Source organism: Xenopus laevis, chromosome 3S (genome assembly GCF_017654675.1).
Source record: "Xenopus laevis strain J_2021 chromosome 3S, Xenopus_laevis_v10.1, whole genome shotgun sequence".
Taxonomy (NCBI): domain Eukaryota; kingdom Metazoa; phylum Chordata; class Amphibia; order Anura; family Pipidae; genus Xenopus; species Xenopus laevis.
In genome coordinates this window covers 36806090-36825537 of record NC_054376.1, presented here as the reverse complement: position 1 = coordinate 36825537, position 19448 = coordinate 36806090, and the positions used below count along the sequence as shown (strand labels likewise).

At 38.3% G+C, this 19448-nt stretch overlaps 1 protein-coding gene across 1 annotated transcript in view; it reads left to right on the top strand.

Annotated features, from left to right (window-relative positions):
* Positions 1-304: 304 nt before the first annotated feature.
* The window catches only part of smad3.S (SMAD family member 3 S homeolog), a 63377-nt gene continuing 44233 nt past the window's right edge, over positions 305-19448 (top strand). The window contains exon 1 of the mRNA XM_018255244.2: positions 305-841. Within this exon, the coding sequence (XP_018110733.1) occupies positions 636-841 (206 nt within the window). The 5' untranslated portion in view covers positions 305-635. The remainder of the gene's footprint in view (positions 842-19448) is intronic.

Here is a 19448-nt window from a genome sequence, read left to right as displayed (position 1 = left end):
AGACTGAATGGTGATGACTGAAAAAAACCCTAAACATTCCGGATAGCAGGTCCCTGTGCACTGCTTGTATTTTGCAGTGACTTTCTCCAGAGTTCATTTCTCCAGAAACATTTATTGACCTCCATTTTTAAATTTTATTAATAAATTATAATAATAGTAATAATAAAAGAAATGAGCGCTGACTGAATTCTCCCGCTCCCAGGCTGTCTCTACCGACAGAGAGCAAACATCGCGAGAGGATGTCGTCATAGGGTCCCTTTAAAGGCTTACGTCCTCCGCAGGAGGAGACATTTGGGGCGTGGTCAGATTCATTCGTCGCATGACGAGGTGTCAGTGAAATTGGGTGGGCGTGGCCTTGTGGAGAGGAGGGATACTTGTCTGAGAAGGGGGTGAGTCGGCGAAGTGAGTGCTTAGAAAGTTAGAGGCGATGAGAAGGGATTGAAGCACAGTGAGGCCAGAGGACGGGCAGAGTGTGCAGAGTAAGAAGAAGAAGAAGAGAGAGAGAAAAGTGTGTAGGAGTCTGGGTGACAATAGGAGCGTGACAGTGTCTGTCCTCTTCTCTGCCCCGCGTCCCCCCCAACTCTTTTTACTTTCTCTCCCACTTTCTCTGTGATCTCCTTCGGGAGGGGACTGTCATGTCCTCGATACTTCCCTTCACTCCCCCCATCGTCAAGAGGCTGCTGGGATGGAAGAAGGGAGAGCAGAACGGGCAAGAGGAGAAGTGGTGCGAGAAGGCAGTGAAGAGTCTGGTGAAGAAGCTGAAGAAGAGCGGACAGCTGGACGAGCTGGAGAAGTCACTGACCACCCAGAGCATCAGCACCAAGTGCATCACCATCCCCAGGTGAGAAGCACACACGTGCCACCAACCTCACTTGTAACACCACCAGCTGCTTTAGGCATACCTCCCAACTGTCCCATTTTTAGAGGGACAGTCCCTCTTTTGACAGCTCAACCTGCAGTCCCTCATTTGTACTGGAAAGTTCCGATTTTCTCTGCACTGAACAGCCAGAAAAAGAAACAATGTTTCTAACTTAATTGGCTTTTGGCAGAGACCCCCAGAACAGCCACAGCTTCAGATAAGATACTTTTGTAACAATTTTGAGATAAGGAAATAAGTAATTGTAACAATATAAGATAACAGGTCCCTTGGAAAAAGGTAGACTCACAGCTTAAAGGGCAATTCACCTTCATTCGGAAAACTGTAATAACTAAAAAAAGACACAAAAATATGTTCAAACTTTCATAATCTGGCAAATTTTGTAAAATGAACATGGTAATTAGGGGGTGTGACCACAAAATGGGCGTGGTCAAAAAGTTTTGCTGCGCTACACGCCTCAACGTTTCCCTCTTTTTATTTCCAAAATGTTGGGAATATGGCTTTAGGCAAGGAATTGGCTAGCCCACCCAACATGACCTCCTAGACCAGTGATCCCCAAACTGTAGCTCTTGAGCAATATGTTGCTCTCCAACACCATGAATGTTGCTCTCAGTGTCCTCATAGCAGGGGCTTATTTTTGAATTCCAGGCTTGGAAGATTTAATTGCATAAAAACCAAGTATAGTGCCAAGTAGGGACTCCTGTAGGCTGCCAGTCCACATAGGAGCTACCAAATAACCAATCACAGCCCTTATTTGGCACCCTAAGGAGTCTTTTAAAGCTTGTGTTGCTCCTCAACTCTTTTTGCATTTGAATGCGGCTCATGGGTAAAAAAGGTTGGGGACCCCTGCCCTAGAGAAACGTTCAGGGCACAAGCTCTGACATCCCTGCCTCCACCTCCTCCGGCAGTCCAAGGAGCTTGTAGTTTAACAGCACGGTAGCTGGAGGCTTGTGGGCTGGATATTTATGCAACCACCCTTCTGATTTGCTCCTTGCAGTTACTCTACAAAACCTATTGGACAACAGGAGGATTTATGTGTCCTATCCCCCACTACAGGGGTCCCCAACCGCTGGACCGGTTCTCAGAACCGGGCCGCAGCCAGTCCTGAAGTGGGCCGCCAAACAATTAACGCCGGCACAACAAATTCGACGCCGACCCCCTCACCACTCCAACCCCCTTCCTGACCCCCCAACCCCCTTCCTGACCCCCCTACATACAAGTGCTTGTTGTAATATAAAGGGAACATTCAGATCCAAATAGTTTCCAACTTTTCCTGCATGCAATTCATTTCCCCAAATATTTGTAACCATATTATACTGTCCATCGTATCACATTTTGCTAAAACCAGGGCCTTCGTTAACAAACACTCATAGAGAGACATTTATTAAATGTTAACAATCTTTATTAAGCCTTGGTTATTATAATTTTGCATATAAAATGGTATTCTTAATATAAGTAAGACTTACACCGGGTATGTTTTTAATTGGGATATATTTTGACAAGCCATAATTCCAGAACTGTGACAGCTTCAGCGGGGAAATTAAGCAAATCTGTTTTTGCTGGAATACCTTGACAACAGCTATGGTTATTCTAGACCTGGTTTAGTTTCATATGGTATGCACATTCCAGACCCAGGGAGTTCATGGATTGCAATCAAAGTTCCTTTTTCCTCAATATATTTGAGTGCATTCTGTTCTGGAAAAAACTACCTGAAAGTAAAAGATAATACAGGTGTGGGACCCTTATCCAGAATGCTTGGCACCTGGGGTATTCCGGATAACGGGTCTTTCACCCCTTAAGGCTACTAGAAAATCATGTAAACATAATAAAATAAATAAACCCAATAGGCTGGATTTGCCTACAATAAGGATTAATTGTATCTTAGTTTGGATACAGTACAAGGTACTGTTTTATAACTATAGAGAAAAAGGAAATCATTTCAAAAAATTTGGATTATTTGATTATAATGCAGCCTATGGGAGACGGCCTTTCCGTAATTTGGAACTTTCTGGATAATGGGTTTCCGGATAACAGATCCCATTCCTGTATTAAAACAAAACAGAGCTCTGCAGGAGGCTCATGCAGTCTTTTAGTGCATTTATTTTTCAGTTTTCCCAGGTCTCCATAGGGTTCTGCTTGTGTCATTAATATTACAATAAAATATGTCCCTCAGACATGGGACACTTTGTGGCCCACAACAAAATTCAAGTCTATTCAACTAGACTGAAAACAGGAGCATAACCCCATTCACTGTATACTAGGCAGATTGTCTTCAAGATTGAATTATAAGCAGCAGCACTTTGGCCTAACCTATTGGAAACATCACTGCCTAGTTACAGTTTAGGTGACGTGTTTATAAAAGCTATCATTATATATGATAGGAGCACAGGATCCAGGCTAGAGATGGCATGATCCTTCTATATATCCTCCTTTGAGTACAAGTATAAGTAGAGGATCAATTATCTAGAATGCTTGCACCTGGGGGTTCCAGATAAGGAATCTTTCTGTTTTTTGGGTTACCATAAATAAACCCAGTAGGATAGTTTTGCCACTAATATGGCTTCATGCACCGTAGTTACCATCAAGTACAAGGAACTGTTTATTATTACAGAGAAAAAGGTTGTTTTTTTTTAAATAAATGTAGAATTCTTTCCTTGAAATTGACTATATGGAAAATGGCCTTCCTGTAATTCTGATTTTTTTATGGATAATGGATTTCCAGGGAAGGGATCCCATTTCTTAATCATACAGGGCATTGTTTGCTTGAATTTTTCATGTTAAAGGGGTGGTTCACCTTTCAGATAACTTTTAGTATGATGTGGAGAGTGATATTTGGAGACAATTTGCAATTGGTTTTTGAGTTATTTAGCTTTTTATTCAGCAGCTATTCAATTTGCATTTTAAGCAATCTGGTAGCTATGGTCCCAATTACCCTAGCAACCATGCACTGATTTGAACAAAAGAATGGAATATGAATAGGAGAGGCCTGAATAGACAGATGAGTAATAATAAGTAGCAATAATAATACATGTGTAGCCTTACAGAGCATTTGTTTTTTTAGAAGGGGTCAGCGACGCCCGTTTGAAAGATACAAAGGGGCAAATTCACTAAGATGCGAAGTTGCGCCAGGCGCAAATTCGCCACACTTCGCCAGGCGTAGTTTCGCCAGGGCTCCGCAAATTCACTAAAAGCCCAAGTTGCGCACAGGGGTAGCGTAAGGTTGCGAAGTTGCGCTAGCATTGATTCGCTATATAAAGCGAAGTTACGCTAGCGAAGGCTAATTTGCATACGGCGCGAAATTCAAATTTCAATGGAGGAACACGTATCTGCACTACAAATGCCTAGAAAACCTTCAAATCAGCAAATAAAAATTTTATTTTGCCCTACACATGTGCCCACTGTCTAGGTAAGTTGCCATGAGTCAGGAAATGTAGGGGGGAGGAAGGGGAGCCCCAAAAAATTTTCGATCTTTTTCAGCCTATCAGCCATCATGTAGAAAACACGCCAGCGTTTTTTTGGGACTTAGAAAAAAAATTTATTTTTTTATAACAATCCCTATCTACTCTATTGCGCTTCGCCAGGTCTGAGGTGGCGAAGGAAGTCTAGCGTAAAAGGTAGCGTTCTGTACACTGCGCAAGTTAGTGAATTTGCGTAGTTTCGTCGCTAGCGAAACTTCGCCTGGCGTAAGGTTGCGAAGTAACACTAGCGAAACTACGCCAGCGTTCGTTAGTGAATTTGCGCAGTAGCGAAAATGCCAAACGCTAGCAAATTAACGCTAGTGTTCGGCACTTCGCGGCTTAGTGAATGTGCCCCAAAGAGTCAGAGGAAAAAGGCATATAACTATAAAACTATAAAAAATAAATAATGAAGACCAATTGAAAAGTTGCTTAGAATTGACCATTCTACATATACTAAAATTTACCTTAAGCTCCCCTTGAGGCCCAGCCTATGGGATCCGTTATCCAGAAACCTTTTAAACAGAAAGTTCCGAATTAAGGAAAGGCCGTCTCCCATGGACTCCATTTTATCCAAATAATCCAAATTTTCTAAACTGATTTCCTTTTTCTCTGTATTAATAAAACAGTACCTTGTACTTAATCCAAACGAAGATATGACTAATCCTTATTGGAGGCAAAACCAACCTACTGGGTTTATTTAATGTTTACATGATTTTCTAGTAGAAGTAAGGGATGAAGATCCAAATTATGTTCAGATCCATTATCCAGAAATCCCCGGGTCCTGAGCATTTTGGATAACAGGTCCCATACCTGTACCTAGTAATAGTTACAGTTACATTGATTTACCAGCCATAGTTCCAAGAATATCTAGTATAGTAAATATGTTTTCACCCCAAATCTCATCCTTACTGACCTTTAAGCTAACTTTTCAGGTGAAATAAAATAGATTTTGTTCCTTAGTTTCTACCTATTTGGCCTTCATGCAGGCGATATTTTAAGCAATCTGGTAGCTACAAATAATATGTAAATAAATAAATACTGGCCTGGTTCTTTGTTAGTGATATGACCCAATAATATATATAGGTGTTGGTATCACTCTAATAAATTGGGTAACTCTTATTATAGTTCATCCTTCCCTTTAAAAAACAAAACCAAAAAAAACCCCCAGTGCTGCTTTGTTTAATCAGGCTAATTGTGTCAGTTTAACAGAAAATATTAATTATATTATGTTTCACTAAGTTTGTCAATCCACATTATGGGGCACATTTACTTAGGGTCGAATATCGATACCCTCGATATTCAACTATCGAAGTTAAATCCTTTGACTTCGAATATCGAAGTCGAAGGATTTACTGTTATTCTTTGATCGAACGATCGAAGGAATAATCGTTCGATCGAACGATTAAATCCTTCGAATCGAAGGATTCGAAGGATTTTACTCCATCGATCGAACGAAATTCCTTCGATCAGAAATTTGATAGAAAGCCTATGGGGACCTTACCCATAGGCTAACACTGTACCTCAGTAGGTTTTAGTTGGCGAAGTAGGGGGTCGAAGTTTTTTTTTAAAGAGACAGTACTTTGACTATCGAATAGTCAAACGATTTTTAGTTCGAATTGTTCGATTCAAAGTCGTAGTCGAAGTAGCCAATTCGATGGTGATGGCAAAAAAAACATTCGAAATTCGAAGTTTTTTTCTTCGATTCCTTCACTCGAGCGAAGTAAATGTGCCCCCAAATGTCAGTAAAATGAGCTGGCATAGCTTTTACATGAAGTGAGAAGATTACCCACACAGCACAGTGAGGTATTTAGATAAGGAGAAAATAAGCACGTTACAAAACAGGCCTGGACAAGAAGGGCATGTGAGTACAGGCACAGGGATGTGTGGGGTTGCATTGGGCTCAACGGTTTTACACACTCACACACACACAGCTGAAAATAGCACAGCATTTTACTTAGATGTAGAGCTAAGAATTGAGCTGTTCTGTAATGGAAGATAATAAATATTCAGGTTCCAGGAATTTCTAACCCTCCTCTTTACACTACACAACGTAGGTAATCTGTTACTGACGTTTCCCAGTGCCTACTATTTTGAAATTCTTTTCCAGTAGTCAGTTCTCTATCCACCATTTTTTTTGAGGAAGTAGTAGTGGAAAATAAAGAATGATCATTTTGTATTCTACAAGGAACAAGTGAGAGTAAAAGCTAGTAGGCAGTGAAGAATAGAGGGCTTTTGAGTTTTTCACATATAGTACAGAGGGGGAGTTTGCTGGAAAGAGAGGCTGAGAAATTCCTGAGAAAACTTGCAAGTAGTAATGTGTTATTGTAATAAGGAGTGAGGGAGGTGGGAAGGCACTGGCTGTTTATATGCCAGGTTTGCCTGTAGACAGATGTGCACCAGTTGATCATACATTTCATTAAAGGAAAGCTAAAGTGTAAAAAAAGATTTTGGTTAGAATATGTATTTTATATGCATGTATGTATTATATATGTATAATACACAAAAGCCACGAATAGCCTATAAATTATATCATTATAATACACAAAAGCCATGAATATCCTGTAAATTATATCCTTATAAACGGTGAGTTCTGATGTCATCAGTTATTAACAGTGAATTCTGATGTCATTTCTGTCACATGACTCACTGAAACGTGTGTATTATAATAAATAAAGTACCCCCAGTTGCAGAATATGAGGATATTAGAAGTTACCTCGGAGTTCCATGACCTGTATAAAAACACAGGCCTCGTGTTTTTATATGGTCAAGAAATTCCTCGGTACCTTATAATATCCTTATGTTTTACAAGATGGGTACTTTATTCACTATATAAAAAACGTTCGACCATTCGATAGTCGAAGTACTGTCTCTTTAAAAAATACTTCGACCCCCTAGTTGGCCACTTAACACCTACCGAGGCCAATGTTAGCCTATGGGGAAGGTCCCCATAGGCTTTCTAACAATTTTCTGATCGAAGGATAATCCTTCGATCGATGGATTAAAATCCTTTGAATCGTTCAAGCTTACTGTCAGTGGCGGAACTACCGGGGGAGCAGGGGGTGCGAGCACCCCACAGGGCCCCCCCGGCAGCCCGTGCGCCACTGACAAATGCGGCCGTACGGAGGGGGCAGGGCCCGGCTGTGCGTCACGCACCAGGGCCCACCCCCCTCTAGTGACGCTACTGCTTACTGTTGTTGCTTTTTTTCTTTCATACTGTGTTAAGTCCCTTTGGGTTTTTAGGTTGAACAGCTGGTAGGAACAGACCTATCAGCCTCTTGAACACATACTATAGTGCCATTTTTTGGACACAAATCACATTTCTTTACTCAGTCCTTCAGTTCTGTTGGCAAATTGATCTTTATATTTTTGTTGTGTTTTCCTTATAGCTACAAAAGTACATGTAGAATGGCCACAGTTAGGACCTGAACTGAACAGCTTTTAGCTCTCCACTGTAAACAGCTGCTGGGCCAACCTTGAAACCCACCAAAATAGGAGCATCTTTAGCCAGGGGTCAACATTTTCCATTTTCCTGATAGTTTTGCCAGAAAAAGTAATCTGGTCTAAATTATGTTTAAAAAAAAATCAGGGTCAGGGCTAATGTTTCCTGTCCCAGTTCCTCTTGGCTTAAACAGTTGGTTTCTGTATCTGTATTTTTTGGCAGAATCTCGAGAAAACCCCCGTTTAAACATGTAGTTTTTATGGGAAAGTGGGCATATTACTATTTCGTGATATGTCTTTGCGAAACAAAGGTGTGTTCTACGGGATATATTGAATACCTCCCAACTGTCCCGTTTTCAGCGGGACAGTCCCACTTTTGACAGCTCAACTGTCATCAGAAACAAAATAATAAAATTACCAGTTGTTTTTTATGGTTTCCTGGTTAACAAAACTGTATCACAGCAGGGCATATCTAGTGGGGTTCTGTCCACAATCAGGTTTTGGGACTTAAGGGGGGCAGCTGGCACAAATATTTAAATATTTCACCCTAGAAGAAAGAATAAGGCTTTGTAAAAATAATTTCATGATGTCTCGTTCAAATGAGGGATATAGGTGAGTAAATGGGGTGGGATTAAGAACCTGGGTATCCCTGAGAACATAAGGAATAACAGTAGGGCTCTGTATCAAATTATTGTAACAACTCAACTCTGCTGGTATAGTGGGCCGGCGGGGACACCCGTCTCATGGTACCTCTTCTCTGTAATTGCTGGTTCCTCAGGCGCGTGGCACACACTTCCGGGTTTAACACAACGTGTGCGTGACGTCATCACGTTCGTTTGGCACGAAATTTGAATATTTAAAGTTCCTTTGGATCCATACTCATTGCCTGTTCTTAGGTCTAACTTGTTAGTATCCTGGGTGCGATTTCTGTCTTGTTTGATTCCAGTTTTGACCCTTGCTTGCCTGACTATTTTGAACTCTGCTTATATTGACCCTTGCCTGCCTGACTACTCTTTGAACGCTACCTGTACCTGATTGACCTTGCTTGAACTCTGCCTGTAACGACCCTGGCCTGCCTGACTACGCTTTTCGTCTACTCCCTGAACTGTTGCCTTCCGTCCAAAACCTTGGAAACTCACGTGCCCCGTTTCTCATTCAGAACATCTGATTTACTCCTCTCAAGTTAAGACCTGGAGGCTGAGTAGCTGAGGGCCCCTCCCGAGGCCAAATTCGGCTGCTACAGGCAGAAAATTGAGCCGTGACCAGGGAGCTTGGCACTTGTTCTGAATTTAGGGAGTTGTACGTGAAAATTATGCTCAGTGGCCTTTAGATCTGTAGCAACACCCTAGCTTCACAGATGCCTTAGTGTCCCTTTTAGTGAAACCCTGCGGAAGAAAAATCTGTGGAATAAATTTCATCACTTTAGCTCGCTATATTACCTTCTGGTGGTTACAGTTCATGTGTTAGTTTTTGGTCTTGGATATTAATGGGACTCAAACAGTTTGCTCTCCATGCATATTACTCCTCTGCAATGATAAAGGTCCTTATGGAAATATGAATTCCTAAACCTTAAAGTATGCTCAGTGAATTTTCATAGCAGATACACAAATCTGTGTTGCTTTTTAGTCATGTCAGAATAAACTGGGCAATAAAGGAATATTGAATGTCAATTTGCATACCATAAAGGCAGAGGGCGCCAACTTTTTTTTTTTTTTTTTTTTTTACCTGTGAGCCTCATTTAAATATGAAAAAGTTGGGGAGAAAAAACAGCATGAAGAAAGTTCCTATGGGGTACACAATAAGGGCTGTCATTGGCATTAGGTAGCCCCATGTGGACAGACTACAGCAGGCTCTGTTTGGCAGTGTGCATGGCCTTTATGCTTCCAAAATTTGCTTCCAAGTCAGAAAATCAAAAAAGTGTATCGCTCTGGGACCACTGGAAGCAACATCAAAGGGGTTGGAGAGCAACATGTTGATAGCAAGTCACTGATTGGGGACCACTGCCTTAAAGGGTTAAGTTTTATGTTATAGAATGGCTAATTCTAAGCAACTTTTCAATTGGCCATCATTTATTCTTTTTTATAGTTTTTGAATTATGGATTAATGACTAAAAAAATGTATAGTTATTGCTACTATTTATTATTCATCTTTTTATTTGGGCTCTCTACTATTAATATTTCAGTCTTATTCATATCAATGCATGGTCGCTAGGGTTATTTAGTCCCTAGCAACCAGAGAGAAGGCGAGCTGCTGAATAAAAAGCCTAATAACTTAAAAATCACAAATTAAAACCAATTGAAAATTGTCTCAGAAATATCACTCCCTAAGGTTAACGGTGAACAACCCCTTTAACAAGATATTAGTAAAGCTGCTTTTCTGAACTTCGTTAGTCCTATAAATATGTGAAAGGCAAAACAGGTGGCCATAGTTAGGCCTAAAAATGCGTGGGAGGCAAAGAAAAGTATTAGAGCAGTTTTTCAAGTTGCTCTTCAAGGTTCAACTTCTCTGTAGAAAGGGGCAAAGGTTTATAAGATGTTCCTCCTAAGTTAGCTTGAAAACAGGTTTAATTAAAGGGAACCAAACAATGTTATTTAGAAGTGTTTGTCTTTATGTATTATATATATGCATGTAATTCTATTTATATCTGTAGTACATTCTTCTACAGACCATACAACACAATTCATTGCATGTCAGACTGGTTTTAGAGTCACACAATATAATTTTTAAGGATAACTTCCCATTTAAAGATTGGTTGTTTTTTCAAAGAACTTAAATGAACCGGATATATTTGTAGTTTGTCTCATTTAGAATGCATTCCTGAGTTTGTTTACACATGCCAGGCATGTGTAGCAAGCACATGTAGCAAGGAGCGGCTCTGTCAGTAAAAACTGGTGCTACTTTCTAAAATCAGGCCTGTCTGATATCAAATTGCATCCGTGTCTTATTTTAAACCCTGTTCACTACTAGATGTATACTACCAGTGCATAATAGACATCACTAGCAATGAAAATAGTTTAGAGGTAGTTCGCCTTTAAGTTAACTTTTAATGTGTTTCCATTTTAATTTAATTGGTCTTCATTAGGGATGGGGAAAAAATTGCGAAACAGTGAAAAGTTGCCAAAATGCATTGAAGTCTATTGGAGACAAAAAATGTTTTTTTTTAAGCGCAACAAATTGCGCAAGAAATGTTTGGCTCATGACAAATTTTTTCATCCATTAGAGTCTATAATCATCATTTTCGTGGCAAAACTCGGTGAAAAACTCATTTGTTTTGAGTTTTTGATTTATTTCCAGCTTTTAAATGGGAGTCACTGACAAAGCCAAAATGTTATTGTTATCTGTTATTACTTATCTTTCTATTAGACCCTCTTCTAGTCTTAAGGTGGCCATAGACGCACATATAATATCGTACAAAACAAATTTTCATACAATATTTGGTGCGTGTATGGTGGGAAAAGAGGCAACCGATATCGGCAGAAGACTTGGATATCGGTTGGCTCATCGATCAGGCTGGACGGAAAATTTTGATCGGGCACCCAAACATCGGCCATTGTTAGTGCTGAATCGTCAGATACAGGTAGAATTCTATTGATTCTATATGTATATCTGACCATTCATCTCTACACGTGTGTATTGAAAGGAACGTTCTTTTTTGGAAAGATCTTTTCCAAGAAAGATCGTAATTGTTATGTCTATGGCCACCTTAAATCCAGTCTCTAAAACCACTGCTCTGTTATTATTGGAAATTGGAGCCTAACAACAGACAGTTGCTGAAATTGCAGGCTACTGAGCAAAAAGCTAAATACAGGTATGGGACCTGATATCCAGAATGCTCGGGACCTGGGGTTTTCTGCATAACTGATTTTTCCTCCATCTTCATACCTTAAGTCTACTAGAAAATCATGTAAACACTGAATAAACCCAATAGGCTGGTTTTGCTTCCAATAAGGAATAATTATATTTTAGTTTGGATCATGTACAAGGTAATGTTTTATTATTACAGAGAAAAAGGAAATCAATTAAAAAAATCAGGATTATTAACCGATACCTGTAATTCGAAAAACATTGCAGTTGCAAATTATACTGTCACTCTTTCCATCATACAGTGACCTGTACCTTTATGGCCTGGAAAATACTAAAAATGGTTTACAGACTATGTACCATCCCTATTTTGCATCAAGTAATGTAAAGTTTTTATTGAAGAATGGGAAGCTGTTTAGTGTTATTTGTTGTCAAGTATGAAACCCCAGGAGAATTTTAAATCAGCATTTTATTCTATAGCGTTCACCTTAAATTGATTTTAGACTTCAAGTCAACTTTGATGTTTTTTCCCCTGTTTACATGCTTCCATAAATGTGGGCCTGAGAGAGGTTCTGATTTACGATCATAGGTGCCTGTAGCAACCAATCAGATCGTTGGTAAGTCTTTATCTACTCTGCTGTGAGATAGGAAATATCTTATAGTTTGCTTGAAATGTTTATATATTTACAGCTTAAATCAAACAACTAATTGGTTTGTCTTCATCTATCTACTATAAGCTAGAAAATGAAAGCAATCAGTTGATTCAAACTGTAATAATATAAGCTTTTCAAGGTGATTCCTTTTTCTTCTCACCCCAAAATACTTGCACTTTGATTAATGTAGCACACTCTTTGTTGAATTTTCCTGTGCAGACCATGCTTGTGAAAATGTCAGCACAAGATTGATGTTTTAGTGTTGGACTTAAAAACCCTGCTACTACTTGATTTATTTTCTTTGAGGATTTTCTTGCTTTCCATTAAAAAAGGCAGGAACTCAAAGTGTAAACTTGTGCATTGCTTTACTATTTTTGTGCATTATACCCATGAAATATTCCAGGCTTTAGCAAGTCCTTGATCCCCTTGGGTTGCCACTGTCAGTGGAAACATTTCTGAGAGTGATCACACAGAGATGAGATGCTGTTATGGAGCAGAGATGCAGTCAGACGAAAAGGTTGAACAAGGACTGGATAAAGCCTGCACTATTTTATGCGTATATCAAAAGGCAAGCTAATAGTACAGGGATTGACCAGTAGCAAATTAAAGGAAAGGGAGGGTATAGCTAGAGGTCACAAGTCAAGGCAGCATATAGGACATGTATAGCCAGATCAAGAGTCAAAACCAACCATCAAGGAACAGGTAGGGGCCAGGTAAAAGGAGAGCTGGACGCCCATTAAAGACAGAGTATCGGGATTTTTACTGCTTTCAGTGATTATACCAGTCGCATGACTTATGTCATGCCTTAAAGTTCTGATCTTGGGGCATTATATAAGAATGAACCTATTGCAAATTCCACATGAAATTTGTGGAAAACCACTTGTGATGACCAAGATTATACACCGCATACTATTCGGGTTTTAATCAATCAATCATGAGTGTTTCATGGAAACATTAGAGAGAACATGTTGCAGATCATGAGCGAGCCATAAGGATTCGCTTAAAAGCAATTTTAATCAGACACGGCATCTATTTAAAGGAAAAGGTCAGTATTTATTAATGCACATCATTTTTAGACTTATTAGTCTATAAACTATAGGCATTTGTAATAATAATGTTAATTATAATAACTATAATATCTATCTACATCTGATTCAGATACTGATGTCAAAACTCTTCTTCTCAAACTTGAAGAACTGTGCCCCCATCATACCGCTTCAACTCAATTTTTCTTGCACAGTGAACTTGTGCTGAGCATTCCTTTTTTTGACTAGTAGACTCATTTTTTTATGAAAGGTTTGTTGGCAACGACTCAAAGTTTTTTGTAGCAGCAATTCGAAAAAGTTGCATGATTCGAATTGACACTCAATTTTTTTGCTACTTTTTTTTGCACCTATTTTTTTGGAGAAGTATTGGTAGATTGAAAGAATTCGTGTTTGGAAGTTTGGTCGAATTTTTTTTAATAAAGTGAAGAAAAGTTGAATTTTAAATAACTTACGTAGCATCTCCCAGTTCACCTATAATTGAGTGCTGAACATTGTAGCTTCACTGCAGGTTGCCTATTCTTATTTGGAGTTCTCATTTGAGCAGGTCAGTGTCTGATCTCCACATCCTTATGGTGTAAATATTGGGTTAGTGTAAATAGAGTAAATGCTCAAAACTGGAGTACATTTGTTTCTCAGTAGTAACCCATAATAACAATTCATAAACATTACTACTGCAATTGACTGATAAAGACTAATTGCTGACTGGTTGCGATGGATTATAACCACTTTAGGGTTTGAAAATTAAGTTAAACTGACCATGCAAAGCCCGAGATTAGGTGGCAAATTGGCTACTCCAGACAAAGCTGGCAGCATTATGGCCCTTGATCAGGCGAGATATCTATTGGGATGGTTTGAAAATTCTGTTTAGTATGGACAAACCATCCAAAGTTGGTTTCCCATTTATATTGGCCTCTAAATTCCCTCAAATCTACTTGTGCTGGATTAATAGATACAATTTTTTACTCAGTAACAGTAGTATTTATGTCTCTGTTTGCAGTTATCATCATTTTTGTAACATTAGTTTCAAAATATTTAGTGGCAGTTGACAAATGGGTGGAAACACGGTTTGGTGTAGGAATCGGATGCTTTCCAGCGCAGTGTCTGTCTCTTGTGAAACGATTTGTTGTGTGGAATAGACCAAGAGCCGTTTATCATGTTCTCTCCCGGACAAGTGCAGTTCATTAGAATCCATTTTTTTTGCCTCCTGAGAATTTAACATAATAACTAAAGGGCTGCACCTTCACGTGATTAAATTCACTATAATTGTAGCCTTGTTGAACTCTTTTTTTTTCCTAGTGTATCAGGTTGCAATCTAGGAGCCCCATTTCACCTAATTTTAACCATGTGTATGTGTGGACTCCTGTATATGCAGATGTTATTCTCACTACGGGGCCCTTACAGACCAGAGAGGAGGGAGAAGCAGCATTGCACACGTGAAACCTCTTATTGGCTGTAGTTATAATCGGACAGCTTATAAAGTACTTGATTGATGTTTGTATTACCTAAGCTGGCTTTTTAGAAACCGTTTGGAATGAAGACATTATAATTGTACAGTATTACAGCAGTGTTTACTTTTACAGACCTATTTCCTATTGATGTTTGTGTCATTGCCTTAAATTAAAGTACAAATTCACAGGTTGCAGTCTAATTCTTAAGACCTGTCCAGCAGCAGCAGGGATCAGATACAGTCAAACCTCGATTTTAAAGGAATTGTTCAGTGTAAAAATAAAAACTGGGTAAATGGATAGGCTGTGCAAAATAAAAAATTTCTAATATAGTTAGGCAAAAATGTAATGTATAAAGATTGGAGTGATTAGATGTCTAACATATCAGGCAGAACACTACTTGCTTTTCAGCTCTCTTGGTTTACACTGACTGGTTACCCTGGCTACCAAGCAGTAACCAATCAGAGACTTGAAGGGGGGCCACATGGGTCATATCTGTTGCTTTTGAATCTGAGCTGAATGCTGAGGATCAATTGCAATTGCCAGGAAAACAAAGGGTAGCTGCCTGCTTGGCCCTACAAACATAGATAGATTGCACTGGGACCGATAAAGATTTTTTAACCTGGCCGATCAATTTTCTGACAGATGTCGGCTGAAAAATCTTTAGATGTACGATCGTTCGAATCCCACTAACCGCACGATAATTTCGAAGGATTGGTCGGACTTCTGCTAAAATCGGTCGTTCGGCAAAAAAAATCTTTGTGTCTATGGGGACCTTTATAGAGCTGAAAAGCAGAAAGTAGTGTCTGGCTATTATATTAGACATCCAGTCACTCCAGCCTTTATACATTACATTTTTGCCTAACTAACTATATTAGAAACATTTTTTATTTATATATAATACACAAAAGCCGTAAATATCTTGTAAATTATATCCTTATAAACGGTGAGTAGTGATGTCATCAGTTATAAACGGTGAGTAGTGATGTAATTTCTGTCACATGACTCACTAAAATGTGTGTATTATAATTAATAAAGTACCCCCAGTTGTAAAATATGAGGATATTATAAGTTACCTCGGAGTTCCATGACCTGTATAAAAACACTCGGCCTTCGGCCTCGTGTTTTTATATGGTCATGAAACTCCTCGGTAACTTATAATATCCATATATTTTACAAGAGGGGGTACTTTATTCACTATATCTATTTACACAGTTTGTATTTTCACACTGAACTGTTCCTTTAAGTTTCGAAGGGACTGCATAAACACAGGGTAAACTGCAGGAAACTGTGAATTGCTGGTATGTAAAATTAAGAATTGACAGTAGGACTATGTTTCAAGTCTAATTGTCCTCACATGCCTTTTAGACTTAGTATCTTGCACCTCTGAAAGACCATTTGATTCTTTGGGTTTTGCTGTTTTGCCCCTGGGTTATTGGGAATTACTGCTGCCCTATGATCAAGTCTGAGCTGGTGCAGGGTGAGTTACAGATTTCCCAACAGAAGCCCTTTTTCCACTGCAGAGGCAATAAATAGTTTTCTTCTTTAACCACAGACCATGTGACTTTGGAATCCGTGCAAAGGGAGTGGTTTCTACCCAGTCACTTCTGTGTGTACAGGACCCATTTCTTTTGCATCTAAAAACTTGTAGAAGAACCTGTAATCTGAAGCAAGTGAAAATACATTGACGATATAAGGTGCTGATGTATACAATATTTGTACTATGTTTTATTTAGTGGCCCACAAATACTGACAGTGCAATTAAATAACTTTTTAAAATAAATATTTTTTTCTGTTTTTAACCTTTTTTTCTGAACTCAGACTTATACTCCTTAAAATGTACCAGCACTCTAGCGCTGACAGCCTTGCAACCTGTATATCACCACTGTGTCTAATGAATGAAAAATCCTCTCAAAGCTGCATTAAATGGAAAAAAACAATATATCCCTGCGTGAATCATAAATAAGACCACAGCCATGCATAATCTATCCTATATAAGCCTCATGAGTGATTGGACCTGTGCTGACCTGCCCAAGTGGGGCATATTTTAAACCATGCTGGAGCTGAGGCAAGACTGCGCACATGATTCACTTTTAGTTCTACATCCATAAAATTAGAAGCGTGGGCTTTAGTGGTAAGAACCCTGCTGATTCTTTAATCTCAGAGGCTCTACCATTAGGTTAGTGCTGAACGTATCATTGATGGAAAATTAATTCCATCATATCCACAAGATTACCAGTTACTATATTGCTACTGGTTCAAATTTTTTTTATCCAATCATACAATCACTAAGAGGGGGATTTTTTTAAAACTCCATTCCCCCCCCCATTATTTTAATAATAAAAATTTAACCAAACTCCCATTCACAATCTGTCTTCATTTACAATTCACATTGAAAATTGTCACCCGTAAAAAACTCAAATTGTTCAGATTATTGAACAAAAATCTTAAATCTATCAGATTATCGTACGAAAACCAACATAAAACAGCCAAAAAACATTTGACAATCATTAAGACGAAAAAACATGTTTCAGTTGTTGAAGGGACCATCTGCCATTGACTTTTATGTGACTTTAACACGTTTTAGCTGGAGTATTTTCAGATTCAAATTTTTAGCATGTTTTCATATGCAAATTCGGATTTGGTTGGCCATGCACAAGGATTCTGCCGAATCTGAATCCTGCTGAAAAAGGCAGAATCCCAAGCCGAATCCTGGATTCGGCGCATCCCTAATATATATATATATATATATATATATATATATATATATATATATATATATATATATATATATATAACGCACAAAAGAACCGCACACACAGGTCTTTTTAGTGAAAAACAAAAATTGTTGGCTTTATTACGACGTTTCGGCTCCTAAACTCGAGCCGTCATCAGGAACTATCTATCTATCTATCTATCTATCTATCTATCTATCTATCTATCTATATATATATAGTAGAACCCCCATTTTACAATTTTACATCCCCCGATTTTAAATTTTCCCTCATTTTACAAATCTCAAAAAACGCAAATGTTTTTCCCTCTAAAAAGTCAATTTTTTTCCCCTTTAAAACTAGACCAGAAAAATGTAAGGCTTTATAAATAGGCCCCTAAATTTCACTATGCAGACACTATAGTACATTAAGGGGCAGAATAGTAAATTCGAATTTTTGAAATTGTGTTTGGTCAAAACTCACAAATTCAAATTGAGAAGACTCCAAACTCTATTCAAATTGAAATTCGAGATTCATCAAATCTTTACCCTGGGAATAATTCGAATTTGACTATTCACCACGTAAAACCTGCTGCGTTCATGTATAAGTCAATGGTAGAGGTCCAGTGACCCATTTGAAGATGTTAAAGTCTTCCTGATTTTCGAATTTTTTTCAGAGAAAAAACTTGATTAGTGTTTTCGAGTCGGTAATATTCGAGTTTTAGACGTTTAGAATTTTTTCTTAAATAACTTCTCAATCAATATCCAGTATATTAGAATTAATTAGAGTAAAAAAAAAAATCACTTGAATTCGAAATTCGAGCTTTGATAAATGGGCATCTAAGAGTAAGAAAGTGTGGAAACACAATCAAAGAGCGTACTTTTTAATTGAAACCCTTTATTGGGTAAACCCAATTAAAAATTACTTCTCTTTGACTCCTTGCTTTCACACTTTTTAAATCTTGAAGTATTCCATCATATCCCTCATGGTCCCCAGAAGGAGCTTTGCTGATTTAACTTGACAGTTTCTCCACAGTTGTATAGCTGCATTCAACATCTAGCTGTAAAATGATCACTCTGCTTTATTGATGAGCAATACACATGGATGGGAGGCCCTACGTTAAAAAGTACCATCGATAATCAATGTGTCAATTAAGTCTCTTAAGTATGGTTAAGAGCCCAAAACGTGCTATGTATTCCTTTTAATCATACTAAAATAAAGACAGATTTTGGTGAGGATGCGGTTTCTTTACATTGCTCACAGAGGGAACTACATGTAATTTCAATATGAAAAAGATTTGTTAATTATGGATCTGTAAGTTTGACATGTGCAAGTGGGAAACATATTTGAAGGTTTCTTACAAGGTCATATTCCAAGTTATGTTTTGGAGACAAGTACTAGTACTTTAGTAGTTAGAATAGTGTAAGTGATTGACTTGTTTCCTTTTACAGTAATACCGTATGTGTATGAAGTGATGCTATAGCAAAGTGCCCCACTAATATTGTTTTCCAAGGGTTTTGATTGAGTGCCAGAGAAAGCATTACTGTAGAAAGTAAGATCTGTTGGGAATATTATTTTAAATAATATTTGGAGTCATTTGGTGGACTTTGAAAAATCTAAGGTTTTTTGGAAAATACTTGGATTTGAATTCGATCAAATACGATCCGAATGTGAATCGAACGATGAATACAGCCTATTCACCTGAACTTAAAAAATTTGATTTTTTAAATAAATTTCAGTTGGTCTTTTTTTATTCTAATTTCGAGGTGATGGGAGTTTAAAAAAACTCCCCATCACCTCGAAATTCGAGCGTTGTTTACCTGACTTTTTTGTAGACTTAAGTTATGAAGATCAAAATTACAGAAAGATACCTTACTCAGAAGACCCCAGGTCCCAAGAATTCTGGATAACAAGTCCCATACCTGTATATATGTGTGTATATGTATAAATCACATCACATGTCTTTACATCTGCAGTCTTTTGATTGTCAGGCTGCATTTCTCAGTCTCTATGCCA